Source organism: Cricetulus griseus, assembly GCF_003668045.3.
Source record: "Cricetulus griseus strain 17A/GY chromosome 1 unlocalized genomic scaffold, alternate assembly CriGri-PICRH-1.0 chr1_1, whole genome shotgun sequence".
Lineage (NCBI taxonomy): Eukaryota > Metazoa > Chordata > Mammalia > Rodentia > Cricetidae > Cricetulus > Cricetulus griseus.
Window position 1 is genome coordinate 114100271 of NW_023276807.1, and position 16089 is coordinate 114116359.

Sequence of the window (16089 nt, forward strand, 5' to 3'; positions counted from 1 at the left end):
TCCTTCTTCTCCGCATCCTCTCCAGCATAGGTTGTCATTGGTATTTTTGATTTTAGCCATTCTGACAGGTGTGAGGTGGTATCTCAGAGTTGTTTTGAGTTGCATTTCTCTGATGGCCAAGGATTTTGAGCACTTTAAGTGTCTTTCAGCCATTTCAGATTCCTCTGTTGAAAAATCTCTGTTTAGTTCTGCACCCCACTTTTTAATTTCATTGTATGGTGTTTTGGTGGCTAGCTTCTTGAGCTCCTTGTATATTTTGGAAATCAGTCCTCTGACAGATGTGGGGCTGGTGAAGATCTTTTCCCATTCTGTGGGTGGTCATTTTGTCTTACTGACTGTGTCCTTTGCCTTACAGTTTCAGGAGGTCCTATTTATTGATTGCAGACCTCAGTGTCTGTGCTTCTGGCATGATGTTCAGGAATCGTTCTCCTGTGCCAATTTGTTCAAGGGTTATTCCCACTTTCTCTTCTAGAAGATTCAGTGTGGCTGGATTTATGGAGAGATCTTTGATCCATTTGCACTTAAGTTCCGTGCATGGTGACAGGTATGGATCAATCTGCAATCTTCTGCATGTCAGAATCCAATTGTGCCAGCATCATTTGTTGAAGATGCTATCTTTTTTCCATTGTATAGATTTAGCACCTTTGTCAAAAATAAGGTGTTCATAGGTGCGTGGGTTAATATCTGGGTCTTCAATTTCGATTCCATTGGTCTATCTGTCTATTCTTGTGCCAATACCAAGCTGTTTTCAGAACTATGGCTCTATAGTAGAGCTTGAAGTCAGGGATGGTGATGCCTCCAGAAGATCTTTTATTGTAAAGAGTTGTTTTGGCTATCCTGGGTTTTTTATTTTTCCATATAAAGTTGAGTATTGTTCTTTCAATGTCTGTGAAAAACTGGGTTGGGATTTTGATGGGGATCGCGTTGAATCTGTAGATTGCTTTTGTAGGATTACCATTATTACTATGTTAATTCTGCCTATCCAAGAGCATGGGAGATCTTTCCATTTTCTGGTATCTTCTTTAATTTCTTTCTTTAAAGTCTCAAAGTTCTTATTGTACAGGTCTTTCACTTTTTTGGTTAGTGTTACCCCCAGATATTTTATGTTGCTTGTGGATATTGTGAAAGGTGATGTTTCCATGATTTCTTTCTCATTGAGTTTATCATCTGTATACAGTAGGGCTACAGATTTTTTTGAGTTAATTTTGTATCCTGCTACCTTGCTGAAGGTGTTTATCAGCTGTAGGAGTTTCCTGGTAGAGTTTTTCGGGTCACTTATGTAGACTATCATGTCATCTGCAAATAGTGAAAGTTTGACTTCGTCCTTTCCAATTTGTATCCCTTTGATCCCCTGTTCTTGTCTTATTGCTCTAGCTAGAACTTCAAGTACAATATCGAAGAGGTATGGAGAGAGTGGACAGCCTTGTCTTGTTCCTGATTTTAGAGGAAACACTTCGAGTTTCTCTCCATTTAGTTTGATGTTGGCTATTGCTTTGGTGTATATTGTGTTTATCATGTTTAGATATGTTCCTGTTATTCCTGTTCTCTCCAAGATCTTTATCATGAAGGGATGTTGGATTTTGTCAAAGGCTTTTTCAGCATCTAGTGAGATGATCATGTGGTTTTTCTTTTTCAGTTTGTTTATATGGTGGATTACATTGATGGTTTTTCGAATGTTGAACCATTCTTGCATCCCTGGGATGAAGCCTACTTGATCGTGGTGGATGATTTTTCTGATATGTTCTTGGATTCGATTTACCAATATTTTATTGAGTATTTTAGCATCGATGTTCATGAGGGATATCGGTCTGTAGTTCTCTTTCTTAGTCTTATCTTTGTGTGGCTTGGGTATCAAAGTGATTGTAGCCTCGTAGAAAGAGTTTGGCAATATCCCATCTGCTTCTATTGTGTGGAACAGTTTGAGGAGTACTGGTATCAGCTCTTGTTTGAATTTCTGGTAGAATTCTGCAGTGAAGCCATCTGGCCCTGGGCTTTTTTTGGTTGATGACTGCTTCTATTTCATTAGGGGTTATGGGTCGATTTAAACTGTTTATCTGATCTTGGTTTAATTTTGGTAAATGATTTATCCAGGAAACTGTCCATTTCCATTAGATTTTCGAATTTTGTGGAGTACAGGTTTTCAAAGTATGACCTAAAGATTCTCTGGATTTCCACAGTGTCCGTTGTTATATCCCCCTTTTCGTTTCTGATTTTGTTAATTAGTGTGCTCTCTCTCTGCCTTTTGGTTAGTTTGGCTAGAGGTTTGTCTATCTTGTTGATCTTCTCAAAGAACCAACTCTTTGTTTCATTGATTCTTTGTAATGTTTTCCTAGTTTCTACTTATTGATTTCAGCTCTCAGGTTGATTATTTCCTGGTGTCTACTCCTCCTTGGTGAGTTTGCTTCTTTTTGCTCTAGTGCTTTCAGTTGTTCTGTCAGTTCTCTAATGTGACTTTTCTCTAGTTTCTTCATGTGGGCACTTAGTGCTATGAACTTCTCTCTTAGCACTGCTTTCAGAGTGTCCCATAAGTTTGGGTATGTTGTGTCTGCATTCTCATTAGATTCTAGGAAGTCTTTAATTTGTCTTTTTTTTATTTCTTCCTCAACCCAGGAATGGTGCAATTGGGTGTTATTCATTTTCCAAAAGTTTGCAGGTTTTCTGCCATTTGTATTGTTGCTGAATTCTAGCTTTAATGCATGGTGGTCTGATAAGATACAGGGGGTTATTTCAATTCTTTTGTAACTATGGAGGTTTGCTTTGTTGCCTACTATGTGGTCAATTTTAGAGAAGGTGCCATGTGGTGCTGAGAAGAAGGTATATTCTTTTGAGTTTGGATGGAATGCTCTATAGATATCCGTTAACACCAGTTGGGTCATAACTTCTTTCAGATCCTTTGTTTCTTTGTTAAGTTTCTGTCTGGTGGTCCTGTCTAGTGGCATAAGGGGGGTGTTGAAGTCTCCTACTATAAGTGTGTGTGGTTTTATGTGTGGTTTGAGCTTTAGTAATGTTTCTTTCACAAATGTGGGTGCCTTCGTATTTGGAGCATAGATGTTCAGGATTGAGATTTCATCTTGATGGACTTTTCCTGTGATGAGTATGAAATGCCCTTCTTCATCTCTTTTGATTGATTTTAGTTTAAAGTCCAATTTGTTAGATATTAGGATTGCTACACCTGCTTGATTCTTGAGGCCATTTGATTGGAAAATCTTTTCCCACCCTTTTACTCTGAGGTATCGCCTGTCTTTCAAGTTGAGGTGTGTTTCTTGTAAACAGCAGAAGGATGGAATCTGTCTTCGTATCCATTCTGTTAGCCTATATCTTTTTATGGGTAAGTTAAGACCATTGACATTTAGGGATATTAATGTCCATTGTTTGTTGGTTCTTGTTTGTTTTGGATTTATTGTTGGTGGTGTCATTGTGTGTGGATTTTGCCCTCCTGCTTCTTTTTGTGTTTGGCAAAATTAGATTATCTATTGCCTGTGTTTTTGTGCATGTAGTTATGTTCCTTGGGTTGGAGTTTTCCTTCCAGAACCTTCTGTAGTGCTGGATTTGTGGATATGTATTGTTTAAATCTGTTTTTGTCATGGAATATCTTGTTTTCTCCATCTATAATGATTGAAAGTTTTGCTGGGTACAGTAGTCTGGGTTGACATCCATGCTCCCTTAGTGCTTGTAGGGTATCTATCCAAGACCTTCTGGCTTTCAAAGTTTCCATTGAGAAGTCGGGTGTGATTCTAATTGGTTTGCCTTTATATGTTACTTGGCCTTTTTCCTTTGCAGCTCTTAATATTTTCTCTTTATTCTGTAGATTTGGAGTTTTGATTATTATGTGTCTTTTTGTGGTCCAGTCTGTTTGGTGTCCTGTAAGCTTCTTGTACTTTCATAGGCATATCTTTCTGTAGGTTGGGGAAGTTTTCTTCTATGATATTGTTGAATATGTTTTCTGTACCTTTGAGCAGTGTTTCTTCACCTTCTTCTACATCTATTATTCTTAGGTTTGGTCTTTTCATGGTGTCCCATATTTCCTGCATATTTTGTGTTAGGGATTTGTTGGACTTGAGGTTTTCTTTGGTTGATGAATGTATATCCTCTAGCGAGTCTTCAATAGCTGAGATTCTGTCTTCTGTCTCTTGGATTCTATTAGTTATACTCACGTCTTTAGTTCCTGATCATTTATCCAGTCTTTCCATTTCCAGCATCGCCTCATTCTGTGTTTTCTTTATTGTGTCTAATTCAGCTTTCATGCTTTGAACTGTTTCAAGAGCTTCCTTCACTTGTTTTGTTGTTTTATCTTGGGTTTCTTTAGATTCTTTAAGAGATTTGTTTATTTCTTGAATTTTTTGGTTTGTCTTTTCCTCCATTTCGTGTAATTTTTTGCTTGCTTTTTCTTCTATTTCTTTAAGGGATTTTCTTGTTTCCTCTTTGAAGGTCTCTATCTTCTTGCTGAGATAATTTTTGAGGTCCATCTCTTCTTCATGCACTATGTTGGGCTTTTCAGGTCTTGCTGGAGTGGAGTCCCTAGATTCTGGTGGTGTCATATTGGTCTTTCTGTTGTTGAGTTCTTATTCTGTCTTCTTCCCATATCTTTTTCCAGTGAGTGCAGGTAGGGTTGTAAGACCCTCGGAAAGCTGAGGCTTCCAGAATCTTAGCCCAGGACCGAGGCCACCCCAATCACAGAATGGAGGCGAAAGCTTGATGCAAATTGCATGAGGCTTTATTGTAGTTTAATGAGCTAACCCCATGTTAGCTCGGGTCTTTGACCCACCCACCATGGCGGATGGCTAGCAAAGACAGTTCGAAGCCGATACGCACAGATCTTTATAGGGCAGCGTAAGGGGAGTGTATAGGGGTATGCACAGGTTCAGGATTGGTGTGCCTCCAGGCTTGGAGGGTTTGCCCTGTGTTGATTGGTCAACAGGTTGTTATGGCCCATAGGCCCTCCCAGGGTGGTTGCTATGCTCTCTGCATCATTGCTGTGTGCTTGTCCGTAAAGCACACCAGAGCCATAAAGCATAGCGCCACCAGCTAACTTCTGATTGGTTCCTTGTCCACGAGGCAGGCATCTAACCTCTAGTGACTAAGACAAGGTCATAGGGCACATGTTACTGTCATGCCTGCCGAAATGGGGAGCTGGTCCCTTCATTCCCTCATTTTCTTTTCTTGGAAATTCCAATCATGGAATTGCTGTCTCTCTAGTGCCCCCATCAGGGAGTGAGAGATATTGGCATCCCCATGCAAGGGAGTTCCTTTTGACTTAGCATTTTAACCAGGGAAAATGGACGACGTATTCTTTCCCAAACTACTTCCTGCTGACTTTGGGGCGAAGTTAGGGACTCCAGAAGGTTGAAATGCTAGTCAAAAGCAAAAAAGGAATTTAGGCAATGGGGAATCCATCAGGAGCTTCTGGTTAGCAGACACTGTTGCAGAGACAGGGGTGTCCATATCAGCTGGACTGGTTCATATCCACAGCAAGTCCAGGGCTCGAAGTCTACTTAGAACAGCCTGTAGTCAGCAACTGATACTCAGATGTCTGCCAGAAGCAGAAACCTGTTTAAGACATGTTTAAACTAGGAACAGAGGTTAAAACTTATTTATTGAAGCCCACAGTGCAGAAAAAGCAGATATCTGGATATCTGTTCAAACAGCAGGAACATATTTATAACTTTGAGTCCTAGCAAAAACTACAGATTTGGGCTATAAGCATGTACATTTTTCTTCAGGTATGGACTGGACAGAGGTGCTTTGGCCTGATGAAAAGCCCTTTAAGTTTGTATTTAGATGACAACCAAAATAAACTTAAAAACCTTGAGCTTGTGCCTGAACAGTAGATAGTCACTATTTTATCAGCTAACATACTGACTAGTCTATAATGGATCTGACTGGCTGATGCTGTCAAGCTGACAACCAGTAATATTTCAGAGATCTGCGAAGGGTATATTTTATCCGAATCTACTAAAAAGTGACAGAAGCCAGTCTATATAGTTAGCCATACCCAAGTTTCTCCATTACCGTTGGAGGCAGATGTCTCAAAGAACAGCAATCTTTGCCAGGCCTATAAGGTGAGAGGTTTTTTTTTTTTTTCTTTCTGTGGAAGAGGGACATGGAAAAGACTGACCTTGTTTTGTCTAGGCAACGGGGATGCAATCAATTTTCCAGTGTCCAGCAGCTTTGTCCACAGTCTCGGCTAGGTCCTGGCAGGCAACAAGTATCACATCTGAGCATCTCGCTCACTGGTCAGCATCACCATCATCCAGGTGCAGGAACTGGGGTGCCTCATAATCTTCTTTGGAGACTTTGGGTCACTGTCAGGATCTGGCAGTCTGTCTGATATTATAAACTTTTAAAATAATAATTTAAATGCCATATTCTCCAGGTCTCTGAAGCATTAGAGGTCTGTTTGTCTGTTTTAGTTACTTTCCTTAAGCACACATTAAGCACACAGGTGGCTAGGTAATGTCTTATTTCTGTAATTAATTTTCAGTCTGACTGTAACTGATTTTAACTTAGTAAAATGTTTGAAACTTAGCACAGCTGAACTTAAAACTGCATAGAGCTACCTTATATTCCTTAAACAGTAGCTTAACTTCTTTCTGAGGCAGGGTTTTTCTGTGACTTTGGAGCCTGTCCTGGAATTCGATCTGTGACCAGGCTGGCCTTGAACTCACAAAGATCCATCCATCTCTGCCTCCCCAGTGCTGGGATTAAAGGCGTGTGCCACCAACACCCTAAACTTAAAGGTGTGTTTGCCACCAACACCCTGAACTTAAAGGGGTGTGCTACCAATGTCCTAAACTTCTGAAAACACAAACTGTAACATCTTATAATAGATTAGCATCTTTTATAAAACAAGAACTTTACATTGTCAGGCTTTGCTTAAAAATAATTCTAAATTGAAGCTCTTTAAGTACAAACATTAATAAAAACAAACATTTAAACTGGTTTTAAAAAGAAATTTAAATTCATTAAAATCATTTTCCTTAGTACTTATCTCTACAAATATATATATTTGGGGTGTTTACTATTACTTCTAGATTATTAAACTGTGCCTAACTGGAAGGAATCAGTTAAGTGTTCTAAAATTAAATACAAAAAGTTACTTGCTTTATTAAAACCAAGTTATTAAAACATAAGCACAGTAGACTTTCTCTCTCATGTTACCATACTATGCTAAGAACTGGGTCAGGTGCATGGGTAGTTTAGGATGCCAGAATTTAGGGGGAACTGGTGTTCCAGCTAGAACAAGTGACTGATGGGCACATCTGGTATATAGCAATCACCGTGTAAGAAATAGATGACTCCTCGTTTTACTAAGAGGCCGCGGGAAAGACTTGGCTAAGGTCCCTGAAAGTCTTTAGGGACAGCACAGGGGTCGGGCAGTGGTGGGGAGACCCTCAGGCGAGTTCAGTCGTTGCACGTGACTGGCTTAAGCCAGTTCAAGCCTCTACTACTTATGTTAGTACAAACCTAATCCAGGCGTTTCAGTCTCCAGTGGGCCGGACGGAAGCTCCTTCCGTCACGTGACCACGCCCACTACGTGATCCCGCTGCGCACGCAGGCTCAGTGGCGTTTCCGCGCGCCATTGCAGACATGGCGGGGTCTCTTGGTGGGATGTTCTCCGGGCAGCCTGCTGGTCCCCAGCCGCCTCCGCCCGGGCTCCCAGGCCAGGCCTCGCTTCTGCAAGCAGCGCCGGGGGCTCCGAGACCTTCTAACAGCACTTTGGTGGACGAGTTGGAGTCGTCTTTCGAGGTAAGCCGAGACGTGGGTGTCTTTGCGCTGCATTCACTCAGGCTGTCTCGGAGGTCCCAGCGTCCAGTGGATGCCCCGGATCGGGGAGCCCAAGCCGCCTGCCTGAGGCTGGGTTCCGCCCGTGACCCACCGGTGTTCTCAGGTCTGCCCGGCAACCGCGGCATTTCTGGAGACAACTCCCATCAGCCTCAGAGCTCTTTCGATGCCCAGCCGGCTTTTACCTCTGCGGGTCTAGCAGGAGCTAGTCTTTCCTGGAGCGTAGCCTTTCGGCTGAGCTCCTGTGAGTTTTCTTTTCAGGTCACATATTCTACGCTTTTCCGGTTTTTCTCTTCTGTGTAGACCTTCTAGTGGCCCCGGGCACTTGCTAACCTTTTAGCTTTTCTGTTTGGGTGCTACCCCTTTACTTTTCTGGCTTCCTCTTTCTAGTTGCTCTTTGTTAGGACAAACTGAGCTCTTACTGTGGGAGGAAGGTTTGGTAGAACATTTGGGTTCACCCCCTCCTCATGGATGCACAAACTAAGACCCAGAAGTAACTTCTCCAGATTCGGCCTTGGATGTGTGCCAGTGAACACTGGTACTCTGGCCTTCTACCTTTCCAGGTAAAAGCTGGCCTTTCCAGGTAAAAGCACATTCTTTTTAAAAAGTAAATCGTGTTGCGTTTATTTAATTTATGTTTTTGGTGCGCTTGTGGAGGTCAAAGGAGTAACTTGATGAAGTCAGTTCTTTACATCCATCATGTGAGTGCAAGGGATGGAACTGAGATTTGGTGGCAAACATCTTTACATGATTAGCCATCCCAACAGCCCTAAAAAAACCTAGTTTTTGTATATGAATTTTTTTTCCTTTATAAAACTGGCTGTCAATAAAGGCCCATGCTTTAAATGTTTTTCAAAGATAATTAGGGCGGGGAGGTGCACCAGGAACTAAAGTTTCAGAAGTTAGTTTTGTTTGTTTGATTGATTTTTCGAGACAGGGTTTCTAACACCGTGCAGCCTTGGCTGTCATAAAACTCACTCTGTAGACAAAGCTGGCCTCGAACTCAGAGATCTGCACATCTCTGCCTCCCATGCACTGGAATTAAAGGTGTGTGTCACCACTGCCCAGTTTGAAGTTAAGATTTTTAACTGCATGGCCTGCTGACTCTTGCAAAGCCACCCAAGCTTTGTGGGCCAATGGGTTCATGAAGTATGTACATCCTGCTCACACCCCAAAAAGTTAACTTTCACAGTACACAGAATGAGAAGTCTAATTTGTTGAGCTGTTCCAGGAATGGGAAATCCTTGTGATTGTTTCTATACATCAAATCTGCAGCCCGGCAGGATTTATCTCTTGAAAGGAGCCTCATATAGTTATGGCTTAAATCTGGATCCTAAATTTGGTTCTGCATCTTTGTGTTTTACACGGATGTTTGCTCACTGCTTAGCAGGGCTCTTTCTTCATAGCCTGTGTTCATTTGTCAGCTGCCATCCACGTTCTCTTCCACTTTTTTGTCTTTTCTGGGCTGCTTGTGCCTCTGTGGGGTACTCACATGTATAGTTCAGTTGGTACCCTTTTAGGAGATCTTCTTTGGGACTTGATTAGCCATGTGACACCATTTATTGCACACACACACACCTCTCTGTTCCTTATTAGTAAATGCCAAGTGGTATTCCAAGTACTTAGAATAGTGCTGAACCACACAGGCAGCCCTGTTAGTAGAAGACAAATAATAGTGGCTGAAAAGGATGGATAATAATGTGCTACTTATGTGAAAAGCATGCCAAGCTCCAAGTTTAGAAAGAGGAGACATATGACATCGTGAGATAATGATATATATGTATTTTATGTAAGGGTCAGTCACAGTGGCTGTGATGGGATTGAGAGGAATCCAGGTGTAGAATAAAAGGGTGAGGAAACAGCAGGTGGTAGAAATAAGAATATATGGATGGTTTGAGCAAATACTGGAGTCTCAGATGCCAAACTAGTTGAGATTTATTTTACCAAGTGTTTACATTGGTCTGAGGTCTTCTCAGCACAAATTCAGAAAGTGTCCATTCATTGAATGGCCTCGGGAGAGGTTATGTCTTGCTCATAAGTAATCGCTTGACGTGTAAATAGCAATTTTATGTTTCGCTCACACAGGCTTGCTTTGCCTCCCTGGTGAGTCAGGATTATGTCAATGGAACTGATCAGGAAGAAATTCGAACTGGTAAGATTTCCCTCTTTGCAGAGTGTTTTTTCTTCAGCAAGATTCCTATTGCTGATTTGTATGTTTAGCCATGCATATCATGTATTTTAGAACTTTTCCAAATGGATGCAGATGGTCCCCATAAAAACTGCTGCCTCTGTTCAGTTCACTAGCTGACATGTTTTCTGTGTCATTATGAACCACTTAAAATGAGCTGCTCACGTACATAAAGAAAACTAGTGAGAACTGTTTATTTAAAAAACCCACAAATTATATTGATAGCTCTGATAGAGGAGTAAGTGATATCTTTTGATAGCTCTGATAGAGGAGTAAGTCTGCTGTGCCTATTCTCACCTCCAGTGTCCAATGACTTTTGGCTGTATTTTAAATATTCCATTTTAAATGAAAATTCTGGTCCTAATTGCTGTGTCTGGATTGTGTTTGTTTGGAAGACTTTGAGACTTGTGTATTGTGTAAGATCTTTGACTTCCTACTAGTTACACATGGGAACTTGAAGATGATTGTTGTTGCTGTAATTCGGATCAATCCCAAATTACGTCTATGAGAATGTGCTGTTTTAGTATTTTACCTATTTATTTAGGTGGGAGATATATACATCTAGTGTTTTCCTTAAAACTTTTGCTCTCTCTGTTTTTAAAGGTGTTGATCAGTGTATCCAGAAGTTTTTGGACATTGCAAGACAGACAGAATGTTTTTTCTTACAAAAAAGGTTGCAGTTGTCTGTCCAGAAACCAGATCAAGTTATCAAAGAGGTACAAAATTGGCTTTCCCCCCAACTTTTAGGGAGAACAAGTATCTAGATTCCACTGTGTCTTAACAAGGTATACTGTCTTCCTATGAGTCTTGTAGGAGGTCTTTATAGGTCAGAGAAGTGCTGAGGGTACCAGTGTTTATGATAATCTGGATACATGGTGGGAGTGGTCATTGGGGAAGGCAGAGCAAACAGCTCTGCCTGCTTATTTCACACCCTGGTTTTCATGGAAAAGTTGTCTTAAAGAGCAGGTTTTGCCTTCTGAAAACAGTTGGAAAACCATTAGTATAGATAAAAAGTTGATTTGGACAGGAACTGTAATTGTGTCCCCTAATTGCCTTACCTGGTACCTTGCATATAGAAAATGGTCTATGTACTTTGTTTAAGGAATCAAAAAGTAAAGATTGTATCAGGCATGGTGGTGCATGTGTTTAATCCCAGCTCTCAGGAGGCCGAGGCAGACAGACCTCTGTAAGTTCAAAGGCAGTCTGGCCTACATAGCAAGTTCTTAGGCCACCTAGGGCTATATAGTGAGATTCTGTTTTTTTAAAAAATAAAGGTAAATATTCTAGATAGGATTCCTTAAAAGGGGTGAATTATTCTCATTTACTTTAAACTGGAATATTTGGAAATGAGTTGCCACAAGAACTAGGAAGCTTTAATGTTATTGGGTTAGTGAGATGATGATTCCTGACACCCCAGTATATAAGATCCTGAACTTGCAGCCCCAAGGCCAGTGATACTGCCTCTGAGAAATGCAAATCTGAGAGCAATGGATTTTGGCAGCTTTTGAAATAACAAGTTGACCATGACCAGTTAAGCAGAAAGGGTCTTTTCAGACATGAGACCAGCTGTTGATAACAGGAATAGTAAGAAGATTATGTTCTTACAGTCTGTTGTACTAGGTCACTTCTTGATATGAATACTTGAATAATGTGTGGAAATGGTTAAGGCTACCATGTAAGCATTTTGCATTTCTTGTTTTTTGTGTATGAGTGTTTTGCCCTCATGTTTGTATGTGCACCATGTGTGTGTGCAGTTCCCATAGAGGCTAGAAGAGTGCATTGGATCCTCTGGAACTAGAATTGTAGATGGTTGTGAGCTGCCTTGTGGGTGCTGGGAACAAAACCCAGGTCCTCTGCAAGAGCAACAAGTGCTCTTAATCACTGAGCCATCTCTCCAGACCCAAAGCCAAATTTTAATAAAGGATTTACCACCACTGTTCATATGAAGCTTTTGAAAAAGATGTACTGTTTTAACTCTGAATGAGCTGAAATTATAGAATAGTAATGTGGATTCTTCAGATAGCTGTTAACACGTTTCATATTTTCAGTATTTGGTGTCTTTCAGCAGTGGTCTTTTAGATTCTGAGATAATTTTTAATCTCAAGACTTGTGTTTTTACTTATTAAAAGAAAAACCATTAAATATTAAAATTCTTGTTGTTGGGCAGACATCTCTCATTGGCTTTTGCTGGGCAATGGTGGCGCCCAGCACATGGGAGGCAGAGGGAGGCGGATTGAATTTCTGTGAGTTTGAGGCCAGACTGGTCTAAAGATCAAGTTCCAGGGCAGCCAGGGCTACACATAGAAGCCCTGTCTCAAAAAAAAAAAAAAAAAAAAAAAAACTCTGGCTGAGTCAGATAGAACAGCTTTAAAGGCTTTGGATTCCCTTGGTTTTGACTGAATTGGCTTCTTAGTGTTGCTATTCCGTGTCTTTGGTGCTGTTACAGCATTTGTAGGCAAGTGCTCTTCAGTTAACTATATCTCTACTCCTCTTCTTTTTATTTTGAGACAGTGTCTACCTGAGTTACCCAAGCTGGTCTTGAACTCACTCTGACCTTAAACTTCATGATCCTGCCCCAGCCTCCCAAGTAGCTGGGGTTACAAGCCTGCACCATCAGGGTCATTCTTAGTGCTCCTGACTAAGGAAGAGCTTTGTTCATTTATTCTTGTTTATTACTACTAACCTCATCACTTTCTCCCCCCCCCCACCACCACCACTGTCATCTGTAGGATGTATCAGAACTAAGGAGTGAACTGCAGCGGAAAGATGCGCTGGTCCAGAAGCACTTGACAAAGCTGAGGCACTGGCAGCAGGTGCTGGAGGACATCAATGTGCAGCACAAGAAGCCAGCTGAAATCCCTCAGGGCTCCTTGGCTTACTTGGAGCAGGCATCTGCAAATATTCCTGCACCTCTGAAGCCGACCTAAGAGCACTCTGGCCTGGGATGCAGCCTATAGTCCTGCCAGACATCTTTCCTTAAAGACATGGCCTATGGAAGAACTCCATTGATAATTCGTAGGTGTTAGTTAGTTATAAGGTGGGATTTAAATATGAATCTTGGGCTGATCTTGAACCTATGATTCCCCTGCCTCAGCCTCCTTAGTTCTTTAAATCCCTAGAGTACTTTGTAAAATGCCTGAAGCTTTGATAAACCAAGTACAGTTTTGTTTTGTTTTGTTTTAACTCTTTAGGGAAGTTTGGACTGTGAGGGTGATCACACATATTCTTACTTGGCCTTTACCATTTGTTTTGACATTTTGTCATTTTTGTGGGGTTTTTTTAGTTGTGAATTTGGTAAAACCTGAAGGAAAAAATCTTTTAATAGTTTGAGAAGGCAGAAGACATAGAGTTTGGTGTCAGCCTTAATCATCCATGGTAGTATAGGCAAATCTGTGAATTTGCTGTTTCAAAACTTTTGAACTACCTCACAAGGAATCTGACTCAACAATGCCATGCTTCCAGAGTGGCACAGGGTGAGCATATTTGCAATTTTAGCCTCAAAAGAGGCTAAAATATGCTGCCAGTGTAGTGTTACAGGAGGATGCTTTCCTTAATGTTGGATTTTATCTGGGGTAAGCTCTGTTTTCTGGGTCCTTCACTGTCTTGAAGGCACTCATATCAGGAGCATGTGCTGAGAGCACTCAGGCTGTGCAGTGATGCTCAGAGTAAGGAATGGATTCCCAGGAAAACACAGGTGGATCTGAGGCGAAAGGCGGCCTTGGATTCTCTGAGTTTTATATGCTTGCTATGTATTTTATTTTAGAGCAGAGTACCTCTCTTTACCCAAAACAAAATATTCCATACCTCTTGAACAGTTAGTGCATCTCCAGCTTGGTTTTGGTCTGGTCCATTTTGTTTTTTTGACCTCTGCTTCCTGCCTCTCCTGGGCTCAGCCATCTGGTGTGTGAAGCTCCTGAATACACCTTCACTGCATTCCAGGGCATAGCTTATTTTATTTTATTTTATTTTATTTTATTTTTTCTGTCTTTCCTTTTTGATCAACTTTCTTAGGTTCTCCATTATGCATTATGTATTGTGGCTGTCTCTCTTACTTGCTCTATAGTATGCCCGTGAGAATTAGGCATTTCCTTGATTATGTATTACTTTATTATTTTCATGTATGTACTTGGTTGTATGATATTTAGCACATGGACCAACGAGAACCAGCCTGAGGCCATCAAGTCCCCTTAATTAGAATGTATAAGTTAAACAGTGTTGAAAAATATAGGCTGGGCATGGTGGTATGTTTGTAATCTAGCATTTGGGAGGTAGAGGAAGGAGGATCAGAGTTGAATGCTACATAGCAAGTTTTAGGCTGTTGTAGGCTACATGAGATCCTGTCTCACAAACCCCTGCTGAAAACAAACAAACAAACAAAAAAAACCACCCACTCTATGAAGCACTGACCATCAACTTTACATTTTGTGGATTTTTTGGCTAAAACCTAAATAAACATTTTAGGTTGTTTTTCAATAAAAAAAAGTGCTGATAAAAATACTGGAAACTGTTCTTGGTGTTCAGTAAAGGTATTTTAAATTAGTATATATACAAGTTATTGTTGCTGTTTTATTCAGTTCAACAGGTAAAATGATTTTCACATTTTGTCAGTTTGTCAGCATCCTTTCCATGTGTATAGTGTATCTGTGAGCTTGTTTGGCGGAAGGGAACGTGAATTTATTGTGAAGGCCAGAGATCCATGTCATTTGTCATGTCTTTCCACTTCACTTTTTGATACACAATTTCTCACTGAATATGGGGCTTCCTTTACAAGACTATCTGGCTGGCAAGCCTCAGTGATCCTCTTTCCTCTCTTACTTCCCAGCACTAGGACTGAGCTACTATGCTGTGCTTTTTATTCTGGTACAAATCTGAGCTCAGGTCTTCGACTTGCACAAAAGTAACTTACTAGCCGGGCATTGGTGGCGCATGCCTTTAATTCAGCACTCGGGAGGCAGAGGCAGGCAGATCTCTGTGAGTTCGAGGCCAGCCTGGTCCACAGAGCGAGTTCCAGGACAGGCTCCAAAACAATACAGAGAAACGCTGTCTGTAAAAACCAAAAAACAAGTTCCTGAACCAATTTCCATTATCTTTCCAGCTCTACCTTTTTTTTTTTTTTTTTTTTTTTTTTAAGATTATCTATTCATTCATTATATATACAGTGTTCTGCCTGATGAGGGCACCAGATCTCATTATAGATGGTTGTGAGCCATCATGTGGATGCTGGGAATTGAACTCAGGACCTCTGGAAGAGCAGCCAGTGCTTTTAACCTCTGAGCCATCTCTCCAGCCATCTTTTTCTTACTACATGGTAGCTTACCGGTTGGTAAAGGAATTCAGAAACTCCAAGCCGCATGTCTCCCAGGGATTTCTTTGGCTTGCTGCTCCCACATGCAACCCAACAGATTCAAAGAAGCTTTTTTCAAACCCTTTTTTCAGTTGCCTACTTGAGTAAGACCTGCCTTTACACATGTTGTATGGGTCCCAGGCTGGTTGCTTTCTCTAGGATTAACCACTGTGGTGATTCAGCCATTTGTATTGGTCTGTTCTTGGCCCCTTGCCTGTAGCTCATTCAAATTCTGTCTTAAATATTTCTCTTGCTCTTTCCTGGTTCCTTACTCAGTCTCCAGCTCTACTTCCTCCACAACTGTATTTGTCCATCCTACAGTTGTGCTTGTGGTCATCTTTGGCCACAAATCAGATGGACATGCACTTCCTTATCTTTTGCAGCTGAACTTAGCTTTGTAACATGTCTTACTTTTTCCTCTGCACTTTTTTTTTTTTTTTTTTTTCTTTTTTTTTGGGTTTTTCGAGATAGGGTTTCTCTGTGTAGCTTTGCAGCCTATCTTGGCACTTGCTCTGGAGACCAGGCTGGCCTCGAACTCACAGAGATCCGCCTGCCTCTGCGCTGCTTTATCCAACCACTTACATGACATTCCTGAGAGTTGAAGGCCCCCACTCAGCTTTGCATTCAAAAGTGCTGTTGCATGAAACACGGTTAAAAACTAATGTTGGTTGTGCCAGTTCTGAGTATTAGCCAGCCCAGCATGGCTTCTGCTGTCAGAGCCCTTGACTTCTTTAGTGGGCAACCTGCTCAAGAGTGGTGTCAGTCACCTTAGTCC

The 16089-nt window shown here is 41.1% G+C and overlaps 1 protein-coding gene across 1 annotated transcript; it reads left to right on the forward strand.

The window, feature by feature from the left end:
• The first annotated feature begins 7549 nt into the window (after positions 1–7549).
• On the forward strand, positions 7550–14474 carry Med28 (mediator complex subunit 28). Its single transcript, XM_027386983.2, has 4 exons — positions 7550–7746; positions 9868–9934; positions 10574–10686; positions 12700–14474. The coding sequence occupies exons 1-4, from the start codon at positions 7588–7590 to the stop codon at positions 12895–12897; spliced, it is 537 nt and encodes a 178-aa protein (XP_027242784.1). The 5' UTR covers positions 7550–7587; the 3' UTR covers positions 12898–14474.
• The last annotated feature ends 1615 nt before the right edge of the window (positions 14475–16089 follow it).

Excerpts from the sequence above, each read along its gene's own strand:
- Med28 (XM_027386983.2), top strand. The coding sequence starts at position 7,588 with ATGGCGGGGTCTCTTGGTGGGATGTTCTCCGGGCAGCCTGCTGGTCCC. Across the intron at positions 7,747-9,867 it reads AGTTGGAGTCGTCTTTCGAG|GCTTGCTTTGCCTCCCTGGT; the intron begins GTAAGCCGAGAC and ends TCGCTCACACAG. Across the intron at positions 9,935-10,573 it reads TCAGGAAGAAATTCGAACTG|GTGTTGATCAGTGTATCCAG; the intron begins GTAAGATTTCCC and ends CTGTTTTTAAAG.